The 24,292-nt window shown below is 43.5% G+C and overlaps 1 protein-coding gene across 1 annotated transcript in view; it reads right to left on the bottom strand.

Moving 5' to 3' along the window:
* Positions 1-13,705, bottom strand: part of C2H3orf52 (chromosome 2 C3orf52 homolog) — a 40,907-nt gene extending 27,202 nt beyond the window's left edge. The window contains exon 1 of the mRNA XM_055570271.1: positions 13,447-13,705. Within this exon, the coding sequence (XP_055426246.1) occupies positions 13,447-13,584 (138 nt within the window). The 5' untranslated portion in view covers positions 13,585-13,705. The remainder of the gene's footprint in view (positions 1-13,446) is intronic.
* Between the last annotated feature and the right edge of the window lie 10,587 nt (positions 13,706-24,292).

Raw genomic sequence — 24,292 nt, 5'->3', positions numbered from 1 at the left:
GAGAATACCAGACCACCTGATCTGCCTCTTGAGAAATTTGTATGCAGGTCAAGAAGCAACAGTTAGAACTGGACATGGAACAACAGACTGGTTCCAAATAGGAAAAGGAGTATGTCAAGGCTGTATATTGTCACCCTGTTTATTTAACTTATATGCAGAGTACATCATGAGAAACGCTGGACTGGAAGAAACACAAGCTGGAATCAAGATTGCCAGGAGAAATATCAATCACCTCAGATATGCAGATGACATCACCCTTATGGCAGAAAGTGAAGAGGAATTAAAAAGCCTCTTGATGAAGGTGAAAGTGGAGAGTGAAAAAGTTGGCTTAAAGCTCAACATTCAGAAAACGAAGATCATAGCATCCGGTCCCATCACTTCATGGGAAATAGATGGGGAAATAGTGGAAACAGTGTCAGACTTTATTTTTCAGGGCTCCAGAATCACTGCAGATGGTGACTGCAGCCATGAAATTAAAAGACGCTTACTCCTTGGAAGGAAAGTTATGACCAACCTAGATAGTGTATTCAAAAGCAGAGACATTACTTTGCCAACAAAGGTTCGTCTAGTCAAGGCTATGGTTTTTCCTGTGGTTATGTATGGATGTGAGAGTTGGACTGTGAAGAAGGCTGAGTGCCGAAGAACTGATGCTTTTGAACTGTGGTGTTGGAGAAGACTCTTGAGAGTCCCTTGGACTGCAAGGAGATCCAACCAGTCCATTCTGAAGGAGATCAGCCCTGAGATTTCTTTGGAGAGAATGATGCTGAAGCTGAAACTCCAGTACTTTGGCCACCTCATGCGAAGAGTTGACTCATTGGAAAAGACTCTGATGCTGGGAGGGATTGAGGGCAGGAGGAGAAGGGGACGACAGAGGATGAGATGGCTGGATGGCATCACTGACTCGATGGACATGAGTCTGAGTGAACTCCGGGAGTTGGTGATGAACAGGGAGGCCTGGCGTGCTGCGATTCATAGGGTTGCAAAGAGTTGGACTGAGCAACTGAACTGAACTGAACTGAATGTATAGTTTACACCAAGAAAAAGCTAAGAACCTACTGCTGTGGCCCAGACTCTATGTAATAAGGAAGGAACACCAGGAAATAAGCCTGCAATGTGTTCAGTGATGCAGAGGGTGGGGTCAAAATAAATAATTACAAGGGCTATGGTCTACAGAACACCATTTCACTTATCTATACAGCCCTGCAAGGGAGGTGTTGGTGTTGTTACTTAGTTGCTAATTAGTGTCCTATTCTTCTTCAACCCCATGGACTGTAGCCCTCCAGGCTCCTCTGGCCTTGGGATTTCACCGGCAAGAATACTGGAATGGGTTGCCATTTCCTTCTCCAGGGAATCTTCCCAACCCAGGGATTGAACCCTTGTCTCCTGCATTGGCAGGTGGATTCTTTACTACTGAGCCACAAGGGAAGCCCTAACTTGAAGTTAGGATAATAGAAATTACATAAAGTGAAAACCAAAGAGAAAAGAGTGATAAATAACAGAGCAATGAAGAACTGTGGGACAGTATTAAACAACCCAGTCCAAAGATAACTGGAATCCCAGAGGGAGAATAAAAAACTGAGGGCAGATAAAATATTTGAAGAAATACTGGGTAAAACATCCTAAGACTACAGACGGGCACAAAATGACATACTTAAGAAACTTAAGAGTCCAAACTTAGGGAAAACAAACAAACTGTACCTAGACAAATATTAAAATTGCTAAAATCCAAACACACAAAAAATCTTGAAGACAGCTGGAGGAAACTCATTTTACCTACCCTTATGGATTTAATGGTTTTATCCCAGGATTCATATGTTGATATCCTAAACCACCTTACCCACCACCCCAGTGTGGCTGTATTTGGACATGGGCCTGGTAAAGAAATAATAGAGAATGAAGTTCTAAGGGTGGGATTAGTGTCCTTATGGGGCTTCCCAGGTGGCACTAGTGGTAAAGAACCTGCCGATCCAGGAGACATAGCAGATGCTGTTTCAGTCCCTGGGTGGAGAAGATCCCCTGGAGGAGGGCATGATAACTCACTCCAGTATTCCTACCTGGAGAATCCCATGGACAGAACAGCCTGGTGGCCTATAGTCCATAGGGTCGCAAAGAGTCGGACACGACTGAAGTGACTTAGCACGTACACACACCACGCAGTGTCCTTATAAGAAGAGATACCAGAGAACTCACACTGTCTCTCTCTCCCTCTGTGAACATGCACCAAGAAAAGGACATGGGACGATATGCTGAGAAGGTGGCCTTCTACTGCCAGGAAGAGAGCTCTCACCAGAAACCAACCACGCTGGCACCCTGATCTGGGACATCCAGTCTCCTGGACTGTGAGAACATTAATTTCTGTTGATTAAGCCACCTGCCCTGTGGTGTTCTGTCATGGCAGCCCGAGGAGACCATAACACCTACAAAGGAACAAAGATAAGCCCACTTCGAAGAAGCAGTTTGGGAGAGGTTGGCCAGGTTGGGGTTGTATCCTGGCTGAGTGTCACTGCCCCGCGCAGGCGCTCTCTCTCTAGTCCACAGCCTCCCCGCATCAGTGTGTGGAGCTCCAGCTTACGTGTGCACCCAGCTTTCTCTCTCAGTACTGTAGCTAACCCCTAAAAGGTCCCATTCCTCTTCTCGTGTGTCCTACATGAAAACCATGGGAAACAATAGAATATGATGGATAAAAAATGTGGATCTGGATCTGGATCCCAATCCCAGTTACACCACTTAAAGGCAGGGTGACTATCAGCAAACTACTTGCTGAAACTCACTGGCCCCAAGGTTCACAACTGTAAAACATGTGAGTAATAAATCTGGCCCACAGGAATGTTGTAAACCTAGAGATCATGCAGACGAAGCATATGCTAAACAAGGGCAGAGTGGAGGTCGCGCTTTGGCACCCCTGAGCGCACTTGACATTGGCTCTCAACATGGGAGCCAGTGGGTTACACTGAGTGTTCACCTTCCCACCAAGCAGCAGCAGGCACTTCCTGAATTGATGCCTTGTTAACTTTCTCTCCCGTGGTGACTTTAGCGGGAGCCATCAGGAAAGAAAACTGTCCACATAAGGACAATTCCGTTTTTCTTACTGAGTGGGTCCCAGCCCTCAGAATCTTCTGAAGGGGAATTTAAACAACACACACCTAGGCACAGATTATAGGGGAAATGGGCAGCCCCAGTTTGAAAATGTAAATCTCCCAACGTGAATCAACTGCTTTACCAGAGGTGGGTGGGGGGCCCTGGTCTGGAGCCTCCTGCCCTCTGGAAACCAGGTAAAATCTCTCCCTTTTGTGGAGGCCTCCCTACCAGGCTTCCCTCAGAGAGCACCCAGTATATGAGCTGTCCACACAGCTCATCTGCTGTGGCCATCACCTGCCTTGTCTGGTTTCAGGTCCAAATGTAAATAGATACTGGCCTTATTTACGTAGGGAAAGTGAAACCACCCAGAGTGAGGAGTGGCTCTTAAAATTCCCCTGTTCTTATATCCCACAACTCATACAGGTAAGACGCAGTTAATAAATGTGTGTTCCTGAGTTACAATGGGTGCCCCAAATATTGAAAATGTACTTTGAAAAGTTCTAGAGTAGAGGTCACACTTTGGAGCCCCTGCGTGCACTGGCCCTTCAGGTGATGTGTGGTGAGGGGATGGCGTAAAGGTCCCAGCAACATCTAGACAGAGGCAAACTCTCTTTGAGGTAAGGGTGTCTGGAGTCCGAGCGTAAGCACCTCTCACTCTCACCTGAAGCCTGAGCACTGCTCCAAGGTCACCAAGGCTAGGGGCTCAACAAGGCACATGGCAAAGAGGACCCCAATACAAGAAGCCTTGAACTTCTCAGGATAGAAACCTATCTTCCTGTTAACAGAGGTCCTGAGACACATTTTTAGTTCTCATGAGACAGCAGGGACCACAAGTCAGTTCAGTTCAGTTCAGTCGCTCAGTTGTATCCAACTTTTTGTGACCCCATGGACTGTAACACGCCAGGCATCCCTGTCCATCATCAACTCCTGGAGCTTACTCAAACTCATGTCCATCGAGTCGGTGATACCATCCAACTATCTCATCCTCTGTTGTCCCTTTCTCCTGCTACCTTCAAAATTTCCCAGTATCAGGGGCTTTTCAAGTGAGCCAGTTTTTCACATCAGGTGGCCAAATTATTGGAGTTTCAGCTTCAGCATCAGTCCTTCTAATGAACATTCAGGACTGATTTCTTTTAGGATTGGATCCCTTTGTAGTCCAAGGGACTCTCAAGAGTCTTCTACAACACCAAGTTCAAAAGCATCAATTTTTCAGAGCTCAGCTTTCTTTATAGTCCAACTCTCACATCCATACATGACTACTGGAAAAACCATAGCTTTGACTAGAGAGACTTTTGTTGGCAAAGTAATGTCTCTGCTTTTGAATATGCTGTCTAGGTTGGTCATAGCTTTATTCCAAGGAGCAAGCGTGTTTTAATTTCACGGCTGCAGGTACCATCTGCAGTGATTTTGGAGCCTGAAAAAATTAGTCTCTCACTGTTTCCATTGTTTCCCCATCTCTTTGCCATGAAGTGATGGGACCAGATGCCATGATCATATTTTCTGAATGTTGAGTTTCAAGCCAACTTTTTCACTCTCCTCTTTCACTTTCATCAAAAGGCTCTTTAGTTCTTCTTTGCTTTCTGCCATAAGGGTGGTGCCATCTGTATATCTGAGGTTATTGATATTTCTCCCGGCAATCTTGATTTCAGCTTGTACTTCCTCCAGCTCGGCATTTCACATGATATACTCTGCATATAAGTTAAATAAGCAGGGTGACAATATACAGCCTTGATGTACTCCTTTCCCGATTTGAAACCAGTCAGCTGTTCCATGTACAGTTCTAACTGTTGCTTCCTGACCTGCATACAGATTTCTCAGGAGACAGGTCAGGTGGGTTGGTATTCCCATCTCTTGAAGAATTTTCCACAGTTTGTTGTGATCCACAGTCAAAGGCTTTGGAATAGTCAATAAAGCAGAAGTAGACATTTTTCTGGAACTCTCTTGCTTTTTCGATGATACAACAGATGTTGGCAATTTGATCTATGGTTCCTCTGCCATTTCTAAATTCAGCTGGAACATCTGGAAGTTCAGGTTTCACATACTGTTGAAGCCTGAGTTGGAGAATTTTGAGTATTACTTTGTTAGCATGTGAGATGAGTGCAATTGTGCAGTAGTTTGAACATTCTTTGGCATTGCCTTTCTTTGGGATTGGAATGAAAACTGATCTTTTCCAGTCCAGTGACCACTGCTGAGTTTTCCAAATTTGCTGGCATATTGAGTGCAGCACTTTCACAGCATCACCTTTTAGGATTTGAAATAGCTCAACTGGGATTCCATCACCTCCACTAGCTTTATTCATAGTGATGCTTCCTAAGGCCCACCCAACTTTGAATTCCAGGACGTCTGGCTCTAGGTGAGTGATCACACCTTCGTGATTATCTGGGTCATGAGGATCTTTTTTGTGTAGTTCTTCTGTGTATTCTTGCCACCTCTTCTTAATATCTTCTGCTTCTGTTAGGCCCATACCGTTTCTGTCCTTTATGTGCCCATATTTGCATGAAATGTTCCCTTACTATCTCTAATTTTCTTGAAGAGATCTCTAGTCTTTCCCATTCTATTGTTTTCCTCTATTTCTTTGCAATGATCATTGAAAAAGGCTTTCTTATTTCTCCTTGCTATTCTTTGGAACTCTACATCCAGATGCTTATATCTTTCCTTTTCTCCTTTGCCTTTTGCTTCTCTTCTTTTCACAGCTATTTGTAAGGCCTCCTCAGACAAACATTTTACCTTTTTGCATTTATTCTTCTTGGGAATGGTCTTGATTCGGGCCTCCTGTACAATGTCACAAAATCTGTCCATAGTTCTTCAGGCACTCTGCCTATCAGATCTAATCCCTCGAATCTATTTGTCACTTCCACTGTGTAATTGTAAGGGATTTGATTTAGGTCATACCTGAATGGTCTAGTGCTTTTCCCTACTTTCTTTCAACTTAAGTCTGAATGTGGCAATAAGGAGTTCATGATCTGAGCCACAGTCAGCTCCTGGTCTTGTTTTTGCTGACTGTATAGAGTTTCTCCCTCTTTGGTTGCAAAGAATATAACCAATCTGATTTTGGTATTGGCTGTCTGGTGATGTCCATGTGTAGAGTCTTCTCTTGTGTTGTTGGAAGATGTTTGCTATGACCAGTGTGTTCTCTTGGGAAAATTCTGTTAGCCTTTGACCTGCTCATTTTTTGTACTCCAAGGCCAAATTTGCCTGTTACTCCAGGTGTTTCTTGACTTCCTACTTTTGCATTCCAGCCCCCTATAATAAAGAGGACATCTTTTTTGGGTGTTAGTTCTAGAAGGTCTTGTAGGTCTTCATAGAACCATTCAACTTCAGCTTCTTCAGCATTACTGGCCGGAGAATAGACTTGGATTACTGTGATATTGAATGGTTTGCCTTGGAAACGAGCAGAGATCATTCTGTCATTTTTGAGATTGCATCCAAGTACTGCATTTTGGACTCTTTCGTTGACTCAGATGCCTACCCTATTTCTTCTAAGGGATTCCTGCCCACAGTAGTAGATATAATGGCCATCTGAGTTAAATTCACCCATTCCAGTCCATTTTAGTTCACTGATTCCTAGAATGTCGACATTCACTCTTGCCATCTCCTGTTTGACCACTTCCAATTTGCCTTGATTCATGGACCATGAACATGACTAGGTTCATGGACTAGGATTTGCCTTGATTCATGGACCATGAACCACGAACCATGAACATGACTAGATTCATGGACTAGGAACATTCCAGGTTCCTATGCAGTATTGCTCTTTACAGCATCAGACTTTACTTCCATCACAAGTCACATTCACAACTGGGTGTTGTTTTTGCTTTGGCTCCATCTCTTCATTCTTTCTGGAGTTATTTCTCCACTGATCTCCAGTAGCATATTGGGCACCTACCAACCTGGGGCGTTCATCTTTCAGTGTCCTATCTTTTTGCCTTTTCATACTGTTCATGGGATTCTCAAGGCAAGAATACTGAAGTGGTTTGCCATTCCCTTCTCCAGCAGACCACATTTTGTCAGAACTCTCCACCATGACCATCTTGGGTGGCCCTACACGAAATGGCCTGGAGTCTCAAATGAGCCAGAGAATGAGGGTCATATACCTCTCTGGTCTTTTGGCCTTCATATATGCTGTCCCCTAGAGACCACAACCAGGACCCTAGTGGTTTGATGAAACCAATATTCTCATTTCCTGGGTGAACTCGCCTCAGAATTACACAGCCCTCCTCTGTAGGAAATGCCTCTTCCAGTCCAGCCCATCACAGCCGTCCTACATGCAACCCCCTTCACCTGCCTGCTGTCAGCTCCAAGGCAGAGACCACTATCCTTTGAATGACTCATCTTCACATCCTTTAAGTCATAGTAAAACGGTCAGTTAGCCACATACAAGACAACCGAGTACAGGGCTTCTCGGCTGTCTCTACATTACAGTCAACCCAAGAATTCTTTTTAGAAGTGCCCCCAGGGGATTCCACTGGACCTTGAGGGTACAGAGCCTCTGACACAAAAGATGTGCGCTACTTGCACACACTGGGTCATGAAAACACACTGCCTCCTTCACTGCCTTCTTTAGTCCCTCTTGCCCAAATTCTAGGTCATGAGGAGAGGCCACAGGAAGTTTTTTCTCCAGAGTGACTTTCAAAGATTTTTACAAACTGCATCTTACATTCTATGATTGAAGTATATGGCCCAAGAATTTTTGTGATTTTCCTTTGCCTATTTCCCCAGATTTTCACAACCCTCTTCAGATAAGGTTCAAATACATGACATACGGTCCTGCAACAATAGCAGGACTACATAGCTCTTGGATACAAAAGGCTTTTCTTCTCTTTGGCTCAAAGAGGAGCAGATATTATACGTGTGCATGCTCAGTCTTTTCAGTCAGGTCCAACTCTGCAATGCTATATACTGTAGCCCACCAGGCTCCTCCATCCATGGGATTCTCCAGGCAGAATCCTGGAGTGCGTAGCCATTTCCTCCTTCAGGGGATATTCCCAACCCAGGAATCAAACCCATGTCTCCTGCAGCTCCTGCATTGCAGGCAGATTCTTTACCACTGAGCCACCAGGGAAGCCCAGATATTATATAGATGACGGGTAAATTTTCTTAGCACACAGTAAAATCTATACTTTAATGTTCATTGTGGGGCGTAATCTACTTGTTGACTGAAGCACAAAAGAGCCAGTTGATCCTAGTCCTAAATTCTAAACAACACGTGGCAATAGGCTAATTTTTATCCAACTTATTCAAATCTGCCTTGCCCACCTCAAAACTCTCCATGTACTGAATAAATAGTTATTATTATCATGAGGCTACTATCCTTAAAAATGTCTCTGGGACTTCTGTTTAAAAACTGAGGTCAGAGTCCATGTAATAAACCATAAAAGAAAACTAGTCTTGGGACTTCCTTGGTGGTTCTTCAGTGGCTAAGATTCCATGTTTTAAACACAGCCGGCCCGGGTTCGATCCCTGGTCAGGAAACCAAATCCCACAGGCTGCAACTGAAGATCTCATATGCTGCAATGAAGATCAAAAATCCCACGTGTCACAACTAAGACTAGGCACAGGCAAATAAATAATTGATTTAAAAAAAAAAAGCTAGTCTGGCTCAATTATCCCTGATGGCTTTTCCAGTTTTGACCCAACTACACTGCCCTATTTACACTGACAGTAGGCAAAGTGAAGTTCAATGGCTTACAATTTTTCCTTCAGTTTCCGAACCCAATTAAGAAAGGGAAAGAACTTCTTCCCATGACCCTTGAATACCCCCTCAGATATCCCTTCCAGGTAGGAAGATACTCCATGATATGGGATGTCTTCTTCCCAGTGATGCCCAAACTGTTCCCTGCTCCTCACCGATCTACCCATCTGCCTGTAACTCCCTCATCAGTCCTGATACACCACTCAACTCTTCGTATTTCACCTATGTTCCATCATTTACAGAATCACTAATAGTATATAATCTAGGCAGTTATACACAAATGAATATAAATTATGTGATTATGTTTATATATTCAAATTAGATGTACATATTTTTTATATATATATATACACACATACACACACACACACACACACACATACACACATATATGCTTCCCTGGTGGCTCAGATAGTAAAGAATCTACCTACAATGCAGGAGATTCAGGTTCCATCCCTGGGTCAGGAAGATCCCTGGAGAAGAGAATGGCTACCCATTCCAATATTCTTGCCTGGAGAATCCCATGGACAGAGAAGTCTGGTGGGCTACAGTCCACGGGGTTGCAAAGAGTCGGACAAGACTGAGAGACTAACACTTTTACTTTTCATATATATGCTGCTGCTGCTGCTGCTGCTGCTAAGTTGCTTCAGTCGTGTCCGACTCTGTGCGACCCCATAGACGGCAGCCCACCAGGCTCCCCCGTCCTTGGGATTCTCCAGGCAAGAACACTGGAGTGGGTTGCCATTTCCTTCTCCAATGCATGAAAGTGAAAAGTGAAAGTGAAGTCACTCAGTCGTGTCTGACCCTCAACAACCCCATGGACTGCAGCCTACCAGGCTCCTCTGTCCATGGGATTTCCAGGCAAGAGTCCTGGAGTGGGGTGCCATTGCCTTCTCCATATATATGCACACATATAAAATAAATCAACAAAACCAGCATAAGTTTGAATCCTAAAAGGCCTGAGTTCAATCTCAGAGCCAACAAACTTCAGTATTTTGGTAAATTCTCTGAGCCTCAAGTTCTTCACTCTTTGTCAAATCAGAATAAAGTTAGTTGTGCTAATTAAATGCATTTATGTAGCAGAAGTATTTGACACATGATAGGTACAAAACATATGGTTAATAAAAACACATGCTACATTTCAAAACTGGAAATCTTAACATACAGTATAGATCTTCACGACCCAGATAATCATGATGGTGTGATCACTGACCTAGAGCCAGACATCTTGGAATGTGAAGTCAACTGGGCCTTAGAAAGCATTACTACGAACAAAGCTAGTGGAGGTGATAGAATTCCAGTTGAGCTATTCCAAATCCTGAAAGATGATGCTGTGAAAGTGCTGCACTCAAAATGCCAGCAAATTAGGAAAACTCAGCAGTGGCCACAGGACTGGAAAAGGTCAGTTTTCTTTCCAATCCCAAAGAAAGGCAATGCCAAAGAATGCTCAAACTACTGCATAATTGCACTCATCTCACACTCTAGTAAAGTAATGCTCAAAATTCTCCAAGCCAGGCTTCAGCAGTATGTGAACCATGAACTTCCTGATGTTCAAGCTGGTTTTAGAAAAGGCAGAGGAACCAGAGATCAAATTGCCAACATCTGCTGGATCATGGAAAAAGTAAGAGAGTTCCAGAAAAACATCTATTTCTGCTTTATTGACTATGCCAAAGCCTTTGACTGTGTGGATCACAATAAACTGTGGAAAATTCTGAAAGAGATGGGAATACCAGACCACCTGATCTGCCTCTTCAGATATCTGTATACAGGTCAGGAAGCAACAGTTAGAACTGGAATGGAACAACAGACTGGTTCCAAATAGGAAAAGGAGTACGTTAAGGCTGTATATTGTCACCCTGCTTATTTAACTTCTATGCAGAGTACATTATGAGAAACGCTGGGCTGGAAGAAGCACAAGCTGGAATCAAGATTGCCAGGAGAAATATCAATCACCTCAGATATGCAGATGACACCACCCTTACGGGAGAAAGTGAAAAGGAACTCAAAAGCCTCTTGATGAAAGTGCAAGTGGAGAGTGAAAAAGCTGGCTTAAAGCTCAACATTCAGAAAACGAAGATCATGGCCTCTGGTCCCATCACTTCTTGGGAAACAGATGGGGAAAGAGTGTCAGACTTTATTTTCCTGGGTTCCAAAATCACTGCAGATGGTGACTGCAGCCATGAAATTAAAAGACGCTTACTCCTTGGAAGAAAAGTTATGACCAACCTAGATAGCATATTCAAAAGCAGAGACATTACTTTGCCAACAAAGGTTCGTCTAGTCAAGGCTATGGTTTTTCCTGTGATCATGTATGGATGTGAGAGTTGGACTGTGAAGAAAGCTGAACGCCGAAGAATTGATGCTTTTGAACTGTGGTGTTGGAGAAGACTCTTGAGAGTCCCTTGGACTGCAAGGAGATCCAACCAGTCCATTCTGAAGGAGATCAGCCCTGGGATTTCTTTGGAAAGAATGATGCTGAAGCTGAAACTCCAGTACTTTGGCCACCTCATGCGAAGAGTTGACTCATTGGAAAAGACTCTGATGCTGGGAGGGATGGATTGGGGGCAGAAGGAGAAGGGGATGACAGAGGATGAGATGGCTGGATGGCATCACTGACTCGATGGACGTGAGTCTGGGTGAACTCCGGGAGTTGGTGATGGACAGGGAGGCTTGGCATGCTGCGATTCATGGGGTAGCAAAGAGTCAGACACGACTGAGGGACTGAACTGAACTGAACTGAATACACCAAATTCTTAAAAGTCTGTATCTCATGCTTATGCTACATTTGTTGACTTTTCAATTTAAAATACACTTCCACTGATGCTATGGAAGCGAAGAGAATGATCAACACATTAGATGAGGATTTTTTTCTCTTTTCTAAAGTTTTTCCTCTTCAAGCATTTCTAGAATGTTCTCCAAATGCTGATGTAACCCTCATCTGCACACCATTCTGTTCCTCACACAGCTTTCCTATTCAGTGACTTACAAAGCTAGTTCACAAGGAAGTCTCAGATATCTGTATACACCTGGCTAACAAGGAAGTAATTAAAATATGAAAGAGCAATCTCTACCAAGTAGGTACTAAATGATAATAAAATACTGACACCCTATATATGTCCGGCTCCTCCACTGTCTTCAATGTGAATTCCCAGGCTCACAGAGAAGACTGGTTGGCCACATTACGTTACCGTCAGTTGACAGCTGGGAAAAGAAAACGTAGACCTTAGTTTCTTGCCTCGGGACACACCTTTTAGTAGGGAAGGTGTCACCAGAACTCAGATGTCTGGATTCAGTCCCAAACCATGCAGTCCCTGGGGTTCCTGGGTCTACCCAACACAAGGCAAGTACTCCCAATTCCCACTCCCTGACACTGCCTTGGAGGACCCATACAAGTCCACCCAAGCAAGTCTGCCATTACAACCACATACACAGAGATCAAATCATCTTTCTTCAACATTCATTGTCCTATGGCATTCATCTTTCATTCAAATATAAAGTACCAAATTACTCTCCAGGGTACCTATAAAAGCAGACTTTACATTATTTCCAGGAATCAAGAAGAAGGTAAAAGCAATGCTTTCAACTTCTGAATTTCCTGTTTACCCCTTAAATTAACAGCTGAACAGTCAAAGAAATAGGAGTGGAGGAGAGGGACCCAGAAAGGTCAGGTTGGAAGCATATGTATATACATGGGGAGGTCCATATACCTAGTAAACATCCAGCCAGTTTGAAGAGTTAATCAGAAGGTAGAATTCAAAGTCTCTGCTGTTTTACAAGCATTTGATGAGAATGAATAAGTTTCCTGTCACTGTTAGGGCTGAATCAGAAACGAGTTCTGTCTAAACATCACCAGCGACTTTCTCAGAAACTGAAATGAGGCCAAAGCAAATGATCATAGTCTAGTTCTTTGAGACACGAACCTGGAAACTGAGTTAAGCAAGGCAAGTTCACTCCACCCCCACCCCCACCCCAGTCCTCTGTGCTAAGTGCTAAGTCGCTTCAGTAGCAGATTCTTTGCGACCCCTCGGACTGCAGCCGGCCAGGCTCCTCTGTCCGTGGGATTCTCCAGACAAGAATACTGGAGTGGGTTACCATTTCCTTCTCTTGCCTTTTTCTCCCTTCTCCCCTACATCTCTTTCTGCGAAACCAAATGGCCAGACTGGGCGAAGACATAAAGTGTGGACCCAGGGGATGGTTAGCAAAGATGGATGATAGTGGGCAGTGGGTGAAGGCTGGGGGTCGGGGAGTGGTAGGGGAACAAGTGGCAAGGCAGTATAGAAAAGGAAGGCTAAGAGATTCTCAAGAAAAGAGGACTCCAGTTATCATTTCTAATTCTTTGCACCGGGGTGTGGGGGGTGTGGATTTTTGAAAGTTAAAAAATTTTTCAAAACCACCTCTACCTCTGATGATTCTCTCTCTGAAGAGAAGAGCACACACTTCCCAGATAAAACTCTTTAATTTCCCTGAGTCGGAGGGATCCGAGGGAAGGCTCAGGCTGGAGGGCATTTCGATGTCTGCTCCATTCAGAACTTTCCAGAGCGCACCACGGACGCTGGGGTAGGCTGCGCCCCAGGAGCTGCCTGGAAACCTGAAACTGTGTCCTGCCACACCCGGGTCCCGGCCTGCAGCCTGGCTTAGAGCCAGGATAACAGCGGCCAGAGCCAAGGAGACCTTACCTGGACTGGGCAGGGCTCCTCGGCTAAAGAAACGATGCCCTGGACGGCTCCGTTGAGAGGCGTCTGCTCGCCTGGCTGCCCTTGGATCACCGAGAGCTCCAGCTCATCTCCTGGAGATGGGGGACTGGCCCCCTCCATGAACCGGCAGAGGGGGACTAAACAGCCCGCCAGGAAGCAGTACGCATACACCCGCGGGTGCAGAGTCCAAAGAGGCCTAGCGAGCTACTCACTCCACCCCCGGGCGGGGAGGCCTCGGGTAGTAGGCGGGGTCCGACGGGGCGGGGCAGGCAGGCCGCTGCCTTTAGCGCGGGGCAAGCGCGCCTCGCTCCCTCCAGGCGCCACAGGCATTCCCAGCTGTGAGCTCAGGAGCACTGCAGAAGGCTGTTTTTCTGGTTTGTTCAGGGCGCTGCCTGCTCTGCCGTTTTCAATTCGCACAGTTCAATACAAAGCCGAAGCTGAGCGGGTGGCTTGATTGGGCTTTGGGCTTTGACATGGATGGACATTCCATCCTCCCCGAGAAGCTGTCTGTTGCCAAGGCTTGCTCCGCTTTCACCGCCTAGCAAAATTTCATTCATTTAATCTCATCACTTAATGGCAAATAGATGGGGGAACAATGAAAATAGTAGAAGACTTTATTTTCTTGGGCTCCAAAACCACTGTGGATGGTGACTGCAGCCATGAAATCAAGAGACTCTTGCTCCTTGGAAGAAAAGCTATGATAAACCTGTTGCCGCTGCTAAGCCACTTCAGTCGTGTCCGACTCTGTGCGACCCCATAGACGGAAGCCCACCAGGCTCCACTGTCCCTGGGATTCTCCAGGCAAGAATACTGGAGTGGGTTGCCATTTCCTTCTCCAATGCACGAAAGTGAAAAGTGGAAGTGAAGTCGCTCAGTCGTGTCCGACTCTTAGCGACCCCATGGACTGCAGCCTACCAGGCTCCTCTGCCCATGGGATTTTCGAGGCAAGAGTACTGGAGTGGGGTGCCATTCAGATCAGATCAGATCAGATGTGTCGCTCAGTCGTGTCCGACTCTTTGCTACCCCATGAATCGCAGCACACCAGGCCTCCCTATCCAACACCAACTCCTGGAGTTCACCCAGACTCACGTCCATCCAGTCAGTGATGCCATCCAGCCATCTCATCCTCTGTCGTCCCCTTCTCCTCCTGCCCACAATCCCTCCCAGCATCAGATTCTTTTCCAATGAGTCGACTCTTCGCATCAGGTGGCCAAAGTACTGGAGTTTCAGCTTCAGCATCATTCCTTCCAAAGAAATCCCAGGGCTGATCTCCTTCAGAATGGACTGGTTGGATCTCCTTGCAGTCCAAGGGCTCTCAAGAGTCTTCTCCAACACCACAGTTCAAAAGCATCAATTCTTCGGCATTCAGCTTTCTTCACAGTCCAACTCTCACATCCATACATGACCACAGGAAAAACCATAGCCTTGACTAGACGGAACTTTGTTGGCAAAGTAATGTCTCTGCTTTTCAATAAGTTATCTAGGTTGGTCATAACTTTCCTTCCAAGGAGTAAGCGTCTTTTAATTTCATGGCTGCAGTCACCATCTGCAGTGATTTTGGAGCCCCCAAAAATAAAGTCTGACACTGTTTCCACTGTTTCCCCATCTATTTCCCATGAAGTGATGGGACCAGATGCCATGATCTTCGTTTTCTGAATGTTGAGCTTTAAACCCACTTTTTCACTCTCCTCTTTCACTTTCATCAAGAGGCTTTTGAGTTCCTCTTCACTTTCTGCCATAAGGGTGGTGTCATCTGCATACCTGAGGTGATTGATATTTCTCCCGGCAGTCTTGATTCCAGCTTGTGTTTCTTCCAGCCCAGCGTTTCTCATGATGTACTCTGCATAGAAGTTAAATAAACAGGGTGACAATATACAGCCTTGACATACTCCTTTTCCTATTTGGAACCAGTCCGTTGTTTCATGTCCAGTTCTAACTGTTGCTTTCTGACCTGCATACAGATTTCTGAAGAGGCAGATCAGGTGGTCTGGTATTCCCATCTCTTTCAGAATTTCCCACAGTTTATTGTGATCCACACAGTCAAAGGCTTTGGCATAGTCAATAAAGCAGAAATAGATGTTTTTCTGGAACTCTCTTACTTTTTCCATGATCCAGCGGATGTTGGCAATTTGATCTCTGGTTTCTCTGCCTTTTCTAAAACCAGCTTGAACATCAGGAAGTTCATGGTTCACATATTGCTGAAGCCTGGCTTGGAGAATTTTGAGCATTACTTTACTAGAGTGTGAGATGAGTGCAATTATGCAGTAGTTTGAGCATTCTTTGGCATTGCCTTGCTTTGGGATTGGAATGAAAACTGACCTTTTCCAGTCCTGTGGCCACTGCTGAGTTTTCCAAATTTGCTGGCATTTTGAGTGCAGCATTTTCACAGCATCATCTTTCAGGATTTGGAATAGCTCAACTGGAATTCTATCACCTCCACTAGCTTTGTTCGTAGTGATGCTTTCTAAGGCCCAGTTGACTTCACATTCCAAGATGTCTGGCTCTAGGCCAGTGATCACACCATCGTGATTATCTGGGTCGTGAAGATCTTTTTTGTACTGTTCTTCTGTGTATTCTTGCCATCTCTTCTTAATATCTTCTGCTTCTGTTAGGTCCATACCATTTCTGTCCTTTATTGAGCCCATCTTTGCCTGAAATGTTCCTTTGGTATCTCTGATTTTCTTGAAGCGATCTCTAGTCTTTCCCATTCTGATGTTTTCCTCTATTTCTTTGCATTGATCGCTGAAGAAGGCTTTCTTATCTCTTCTTGCTATTCTTTGGAACTCTGCATTCAGATGTTTATATCTTTCCTTTTCTCCTTTGCTTTTTGCTTCTCTTCTTTTCACAGCTATTTGTAAGGCCTCCCAAGACAGCCATTTTGCTTTTTTGCATTTCTTTTCCAAGAGGATGGTCTTGATCTCTATCTCCTGTACAATGTCACGAACCTTATTCCATAGTTCATCAGGCACTCTATCTATCAGATCTAGTCCCTTAAATCTATTTCTCACTTCCACTGTATAATCATAAGGGATTTGATTTAGGGTCATACCTGAATGGTCTAGTGGTTTTCCCTACTTTATTCAATTTAAGTCTGAATTTGGCAATAAGGAGTTCATGGTCCTAGCCACAGTCAGCTCCTGGTCTTTGTTTTTGCTGACTGTATAGAGCTTCTCCATCTTTGGCTGCAAAGAATATAATCAGTCTGATTTCGGTGTTGACCATCTGGTGATGTCCATGTAGAGAGTCTTCTCTTGTGTTGTTGGAAGAGGGTGTTTGTTATGACCAGTGCATTTTCTTGGCAAAACTCTATTAGTCTTTGCCCTGCTTCATTGCGTATTCCAAGGCCAAATTTGCCTGTTACTCCAGGTGTCTCTTGACTTCCTACTTTTGCATTCCAGTCCCCTATAATGAAAAGGACATCTTTTTTGGGTGTTAGTTCTAAAAGGTCTTATAGGTCTTCATAGAACCATTCAACTTCAGCTTCTCAGCGTTACTGGTTGGGGCATAGACTTGGATTACTGTGATATTGAATGGTTTGCCTTGGAAACGAACAGAGATCATTCTGTCGTTTTTGAGATTGCATCCAAGTACTGCATTTCAGACTCTTTTGTTGACCATGATGGCTACTCCATTTCTTCTGAGGGATTCCTGCCCACATAGTAGATATAATGGTCATCTGAATTAAATTCACCCATTCCAGTCCATTTCAGTTCGCTGATTCCTAGAATGTCGACATTCACTCTTGCCGTCTCTTGTTTGACCACTTCCAATTTGCCTTGATTCAAGACCACATATAAAAATAGACATTACTTTGTGGACAAAAGTCCATATAGTCAAAGCTATGGTTTTTCCAGTAGTCATGTATGAATGTGAGAGCTGACCATAAAGAAGGCTGAGTGCCAAAGAATTGACACTTTCAAACTGAAGTTTGGAGAAGACTGTTAAGAATCCCTTGGTCAATCCTAAAGGAAATCAACCCTGAATATTCATTGAAAGGACTGATGCTGAAGCTGAAGCTCCAATACTTTGGGCACCTGATGATAAGAGCCAACTCACTGGAAAAGATCCTGAATCTGGGACAGATAGAAAGCAGGAGAAGGGGACGACAGAGGATGAGGTTGTTGTATGGCATCACCGACTCAATGGAGGTGAGTTTGAGCAAGATCTGGGAGATGGTGAAGGACAGGGAAGCCTGGCATGCTGCAGTTCATGGGGTCACAAAGAGTCGGACATGACTGAGTGACTGAACAACAGCAACAATGAACATATAACTCTCCTGAGTGCCAGCCATCGTGCAAGGTACTGAGCAAATGAAGGTGACTAATACACACTAACCCACTCTTTCTTTTTGAGTCCAGAGTCAGGCCAAGACACATTGATGAGTAGAGGAGGGGACTGCAGGCTCAGGAACCAGGATGCCTAGACTAATCCCCTCTCACTGCGAGAGGGCTTCCGAACTTCGAGACCTTGGGCTTCAGCTCTCTGTGCTGAATTTTCTCATCTGAAAAGTTGACCTAATGTTAATACCCACCTAATGGAGTTGTTGCCAGGATTAAAAGAGTTGATGTCAGCAAAGCAGTCAGACATACATAGCAAACATTCATAAACCTTGGCAATTATTAAATGCCTTTGAGAAGAGGAGTCACAGGTACCCCACCATCACTCCCACCACCACCAACACCACATATACACATACACACACAAACAATCTGAGGAAAAAATTATGCACCAACCCACAATCCACAGTCCATGGTTCAGAACTTCTGGTTTTAGGAGCCTGAAACTGTTTGCTAAGCAGTGTGTGTGCTGAGAACCGGCTTGCTTCCCTGTTTCTCATCCCTGTCTCCAACAAACACACATAAAGAGATAAGTTTGAATTGTAGACAGGTCGCATAAAAATTAGCTCCATTTCAGAAGACACTGACTTGTGTCCAAAAATCCAGCATCCCTGATGCCTGCTCTTCAGACACTGCCTAAATATCCGATTTTTCTAATTGTTTCTTGCCTGCTACCGACTCATTTGGACTTGGGATTCCATCAGCCTGCCAGATGGGGTCCAGCTAACTGTAGCCAGTCAGCTGCTGGATGGCACTGGCTTCTGCTTTTTCTACCCTAAAAGGCAGATCTTGCAGGACTCAGTCTGCATTCTCAGCTAGAATTCTTTAAGAAGATTTTTAATGAAGGAGCAAGGGTTAAGGGAACCAAGAAGGGGTGCTGAGGCACCCAAGGACTAGCAACAGCAGAAAGCCCTTTGTACCCTAAGGCCTAAAAGGGAGTAGAGCCTGATTAAAAGCCAGAGCCATTAAGTTGTACTGTTGTGACGGGATCTGCATTTGCAGCCACTGCCAGGACCATGGTCTAGTAGTGCATGCGTGCATGCTAAGTCGCTTCCGTCACGTCCAACTCTGTGCAACCCTATGGACTGTAGCCTGCCAGGATTCTCTGTCCCTGGGATTCTTTAGGCAAAAATACTGGAGTGGATTGCCATGCCCTTCTCCAGGGTATCTTTCCAACCCAGGGATGGAACCTGAGCCTCTTACATCTCTTGCATTGGCAGGTGGGTTTTTTGTTTTGTTTTGTTTTGTTTTACCACCAGTGCCACCTGGGAAGCTATATGGTCCAACAAGAAGAAAAAATACTCTGATTTTCTCCCCAACTGCCAGGAGCCTGCCTGTAACTCCCACTGGAAACTGGTGATGGAGGATGGGGGTCAGCCTCCCAGGCTCAGAGCAGAGAATGAATCAGAAGTACAAAGAGAGAGGAACCCGCTCGTATACCTTTCCCTGCAATAACCAACTTCCAGTTTATCTTCTCAGACATTCAGTAGTTAGTAGATTCCTCTAGCCTAACCACATTCCTCTTCCTGGTTGGCTCTCACCCTCCCCCATTCTGTTGCTTCCCCTACTTCTTTGTGAATGGTGTTCCCTCTGCTTGAAATGTTTTTTCTTCCACTCCAGCCCATTTCTGTATGGAGAACTTCCATATGTCTTTAAATCTTAGCTGAAACACACTTTTTCCCACTAAACTTTCTCTGATTCCCCTCCTCACCAAGTTATCCACACTGTTCTCTGCTACCAATACGTGTAGTTCCTGGGCTAACTATGTCACATATCCAGTCTAATTTAATTCAACCGGTAGTACCAAGTGATTGCTATGTTTCAGGCATTCTTCTGGGTGCTTGAGATGTGTCTGAAGAGATAGCTGAATAAAACAAACTCATTGCCATTGTGAGGCTAATTTTTATTGATGGGAAGCATATATAAACAATATTTCTAGAATATTCGAAGATGATGTGTGCTGTGGAAAAGACAAGCAGAGTAAGGGAGGCTGGAGAGCTGAGTGGTGGAGGTTGGGAGCTATGATTATAAATTGGGTGGCCAACTAAGGCTTCATTAAGAAAATGAAATTTGAGCAAAGAGTTAAAGATGATAAGGGAATTAGCTGTACAGATTTCTGAAAAAAAGAAGGAACTCCAGGACAAAGGACCTGAGGCTGGAGGCTGTTTGACATTTACTGAGAACCACTAATGATGCCAGAATGGCTGAAATGGAGTATGAGCAGCAATATTCTTTTCCTTGTCTGTCTCCTCCATTTGTTTAAACTCCTGGAATCTATCCAGCACAGGGCCCTCTATAAGTGTTGATTAACTGGACTAGTCTCCGAAATGATAATTTGCTAGACCCCCAACTAGAACCACTGTTGTATTGTTGTTTAGTTGCTAAGTCATGTCCAACACTTTTGTTACCCCAGGGATTCCCTGATGGCTCAGTAGTAAAGAATCTACCTGCAATGCAAGAGATGCAGGAGATGGAGTTTCAGTCCCTGGGTCAGGAAGATACCCTGGAGAAGAAAATGGCAACCCTCTTCCAATATTCTTGCCTATTGGAGAAGGAACTAGGCAACCCACTCCAGTATTCTTGCCTGGAGAATCCCAGGGACGGTGGAGCCTAGTGGGCTGCCGTCTATGGGGTCACACAGAGTCGGACACGACTGAAGTGACTTAGCAGCAGTAGCAGCAGTAAATTACATGGACAGAGGAGCCTAGTGGGCTACAGTCCATAAGGTCTCAAAAAGTAAGGCACAACTGAGCTCACACAAACACTGAACTATTGCCCACCAGCTCCTCGGTCCGTGGGATTTTTCAGGCAAGAATACTGGAGTGGGTATGTCCTTCTCCAAAGGATCTTACTGACCCAAGGATCAAATGCTCATCTCCTGCATTGGCAGGTGGATTCTTTCGACTGAGCCACCAAGGAAGCCCTGATTAGAACCATTAAAACCTTTCAAACCCCAACTCCTATTCTTACCCAGCCCCAGGGAACTTTTCCCATAAAAGCTCAGTCTCAGTGAGAGATTCCCTCTGCCGTGTCAAATGGATTGTAGCTATCTTCCAAGCCTGGTTTCTCCATGAGCAGATGTCTAAAAATCTCCTTCACTCTTCCGGAGAATCAAAAAGCTACTGTTTCCTGTCACATGCACAGTCTACACCAGATTTCCCAATGTCTTCTGAGTACAATGAAGTGAGGTTTGTATATTTTCTTACCTAGACTCTAATGCATTTCCAGAATTTCATAAACCTAGCCCTTGTACACGGCTGACATCCCTATGGCAGTATAGGTTTTGAAGAAGAGTTAGGATCAAATTTAAACCCTCGCTATCTGTGTGTTCTTGGACTACTTGTTTAAAGTCTATGAGCTTCTCTCCTCCTTATAAAATGCTTCCTATCCAGTAGAATTAGGAGGATTAAATGAGGCAATTAAAGAATGCATTTATCCCTGTGCCTGACAAAAGCAGAATCTCAGTAAATATTCCCAATGTTCCTTCCTTTTCCATGACTATGAGTATCTCTGTAACTAAAACCTGCCCACCCCAAATTTGTTGCCCCCAGAAATAACCTTTGTATACTGAATATATTTTCTTTTGATATTGACTTGTGTTCCTGTCCCATCATATTTTCTGGATTACTGACACTTGCTGACACGTCACAGTATACTCACAATGAACTACTTAAATTCTTATTTGTAACTTGTTCTGATTTCTGATAACTGCAAATTTCTTCATCTCCAGCCAGCTGACCTAGAATGTATATGGATGTTGCCATTTCTATTTGAGGACTTTTTTCACTCTGCCAGTCTGACTCTAAACTAAGGATTCGGAAGGAGTTAGAAAGAAGTGCTTCTCCCTGGAGGTAGAACCAAATTTAGATTAAATAATTCTTGAAGGTTTAGGATTTGTGAATGAGGAACCGAATTCTATCTAGATTTGTTTTTGCATTTTTTTCAAAACTTCTATAGGGGTGGCTTTTTAAAGGATATTGTCCTTTCATAAACACCTCTTTAAATGTGCTTTCAAAAAGTGCAGTGTTCTTGCACAAATAGTTCTTTTTAATATAATCTAAAAATTATTATTGACTCAATTACTTTAGTTCGTTCAAGTTGTCAAATGTAAATAACATTAAAAAATTAAAACATGCTCCTTGCCAAGACTTGCTGACCTGTATAAAATGTTCAATTTTGCTTTTCTTGTCATAATACTTGTTCTTCTTTCCTCATCTCTTGTAAGAGCAATTTCCCAAACGGTTATCATATAAAACAAAAAGTAACACCGTTAAAGTGACATCAGTAAAGCATCTCATTAGCTTCAAATAGATTTACGCCTTTTCAAAACACCACAATTCGTACCCCTATGTTGTCAGATGGCAAGCAGTACTATGCTGAACATCAGCAGTTGGCTCAGCCATGCAGAATAATCAAGCAGAACACAACTGAGAAATAGTCGGTTGGCTTGTAGTGTTTCATTTTGCAGTTATCGAGGCATTGTGAAGGAGGCCAGGAGTCCCTACAAATTCTCCTCAGTAGTCTGACACATGAAAATGCTCCAGTCTTTATTTTTGGAGCCCATTCCCCACTGCTAAATAAACCAATCTTGGAATTTGCCTCTACTCACACTTTTGCAAGAATGAAGTAAATATTTCCACACTGTTCGGGTTATAAAGGCATCTTGGCATGAAATAGCCAAGTAAGTTAGGCTAGGGTTTCTCAACCTTTCCTCCATCTCTGCACTGATGAGGAACATTAGCACCAGCTAGTGCTTAGAATGGTACCAAGTATGTGTGGTTTGAAAACTCTCTCTGATGAATCTGAAAGATCATGCCAGCCATCCTTCATTTCCTAACTGAGATCATAAACTTTATATAAAGTTGTGAAATATTCTGTTGAATAACAAATTTCCTTAGAAATGGTCATAAATAAAAAGTACAATTCACCATGTACCTAGGTCACAGCATTATGAGGCAAAACAAACCTTGGTTTTAAGAACTGTCAGCCTAATTTGCTCTTCTCTGCAGTGGATTCAGTAGCTTAGTTCCCATTTGTGGATTAAGTGGTGACTTGGCCCTCTGAATTGTACTATGCCACTTTCATGCATTGGAGAAGGAAATGGCAACCCACTCCAGTGTTCTTGCCTGGAGAATCTCAGGGACGGGGGAGCCTGGTGGGCTGCCGTCTTTGGGGTCGCACAGAGTCGGACACGACTGAAGTGACTTAGCATAGCATAGCATACAGCCAGATAATGAATCCAGAAAGATCTATTCAGAGGGTATCATTAAAATCGATATTTTAAAATGGATATCAGAATGGATATTTCTGAAGGAAATAGTCTTTTAGTAAATCAAAATATGTTTTGCAAACTGGAAACTATTCACTATCTCAGGGAAATCATATTCAGAGTTCAGTCTTACTATCTGATCCTGGTTATGACACCTTTTGCTCTCTCTTCTTCTGCTGTTACATTAAGATTTTCTGAAGTCCTATGAAAACCAGTTCCACTATTTTGAGCCCTACCAAAAAAATAGCATTGCTATTACTTTTTTGACTTAGTCCCAGGGAAAAAAATAATATCATTCTTCTTTCTGCTTTTTTTATCTATTTGGTGATATTGTTAAGTCTGGCCTCTTTTAATGAAAAGTTTATTCTGAGATAAAGTGTGAAACACACTAAATCAGGACAAAATAAATCAATAACTGTGATGTACTGAGCATGTACTATAGATTTACAACTATGCTAGATATTATAAGGCTCTGAAAATAAAAGAAAATCTTGGCCATTTGAGTTTTATAAAAGGATCAGAAGTTAGATGATTTCTGAAAATTTTCCCTTTCAAAACAATCATCCAAAAACTCTTTTGTCTTTCAATTGTTGGCCAGCCTTGCCACAATTTTTTAAAATCCCATGTAAATATTTTCAATCCTCCTACCACAATGCTTCATTCTATCATTTTAATGAAAAGTACTAATTGTTAGTTTTGTTAGCTGTTTGATGGTTTCTCTGCACACAATACTACCGTGTTATTGCTGAAAAAATGTCCCCATGATATGGTTAGACCAAATATTGGAAAATGACAATATAGGTATTTCCTCTGCCAGTAACAGAGTTTGCCTTTGTTTGCATTTGTGAAGGAGTCATTTTTATACATTCCATTAGAACACCAAAGATCAGGTGTGGCTTTTTTTATGGAACTTATTTCAATAAATCATTTTTACCTAGACCTTTATAAATATCTGCCCTTGAATAGGAATATAAATTAAGGTGTGGATTCCTGAACATCTCACCGACTTATCATTTTAGAGGCTTGGTTCATGACATTACTTTGGTTTTCTTCCATTCCTGAATCAAGGGCCCTTTGATCCTTAAGAATGAATACAGCTGTATCTTAGATGCAATTTTTCTTGAAATAAAATACATCTTAATCTTTCTATCTTTCAATCAATACCAAATGTATGCAATCTGAAATTTCCAGAAGAAAAAAATTATCTCATTTTATTGACAAT

The sequence above is a fragment of the Bubalus kerabau genome, chromosome 2, assembly GCF_029407905.1.
Source record: "Bubalus kerabau isolate K-KA32 ecotype Philippines breed swamp buffalo chromosome 2, PCC_UOA_SB_1v2, whole genome shotgun sequence".
Taxonomy (NCBI): Eukaryota; Metazoa; Chordata; class Mammalia; order Artiodactyla; family Bovidae; genus Bubalus; species Bubalus kerabau.
The sequence above is the reverse complement of the archived record's forward strand: the minus strand, read 5'-3'. Positions and strand labels throughout refer to the sequence as shown.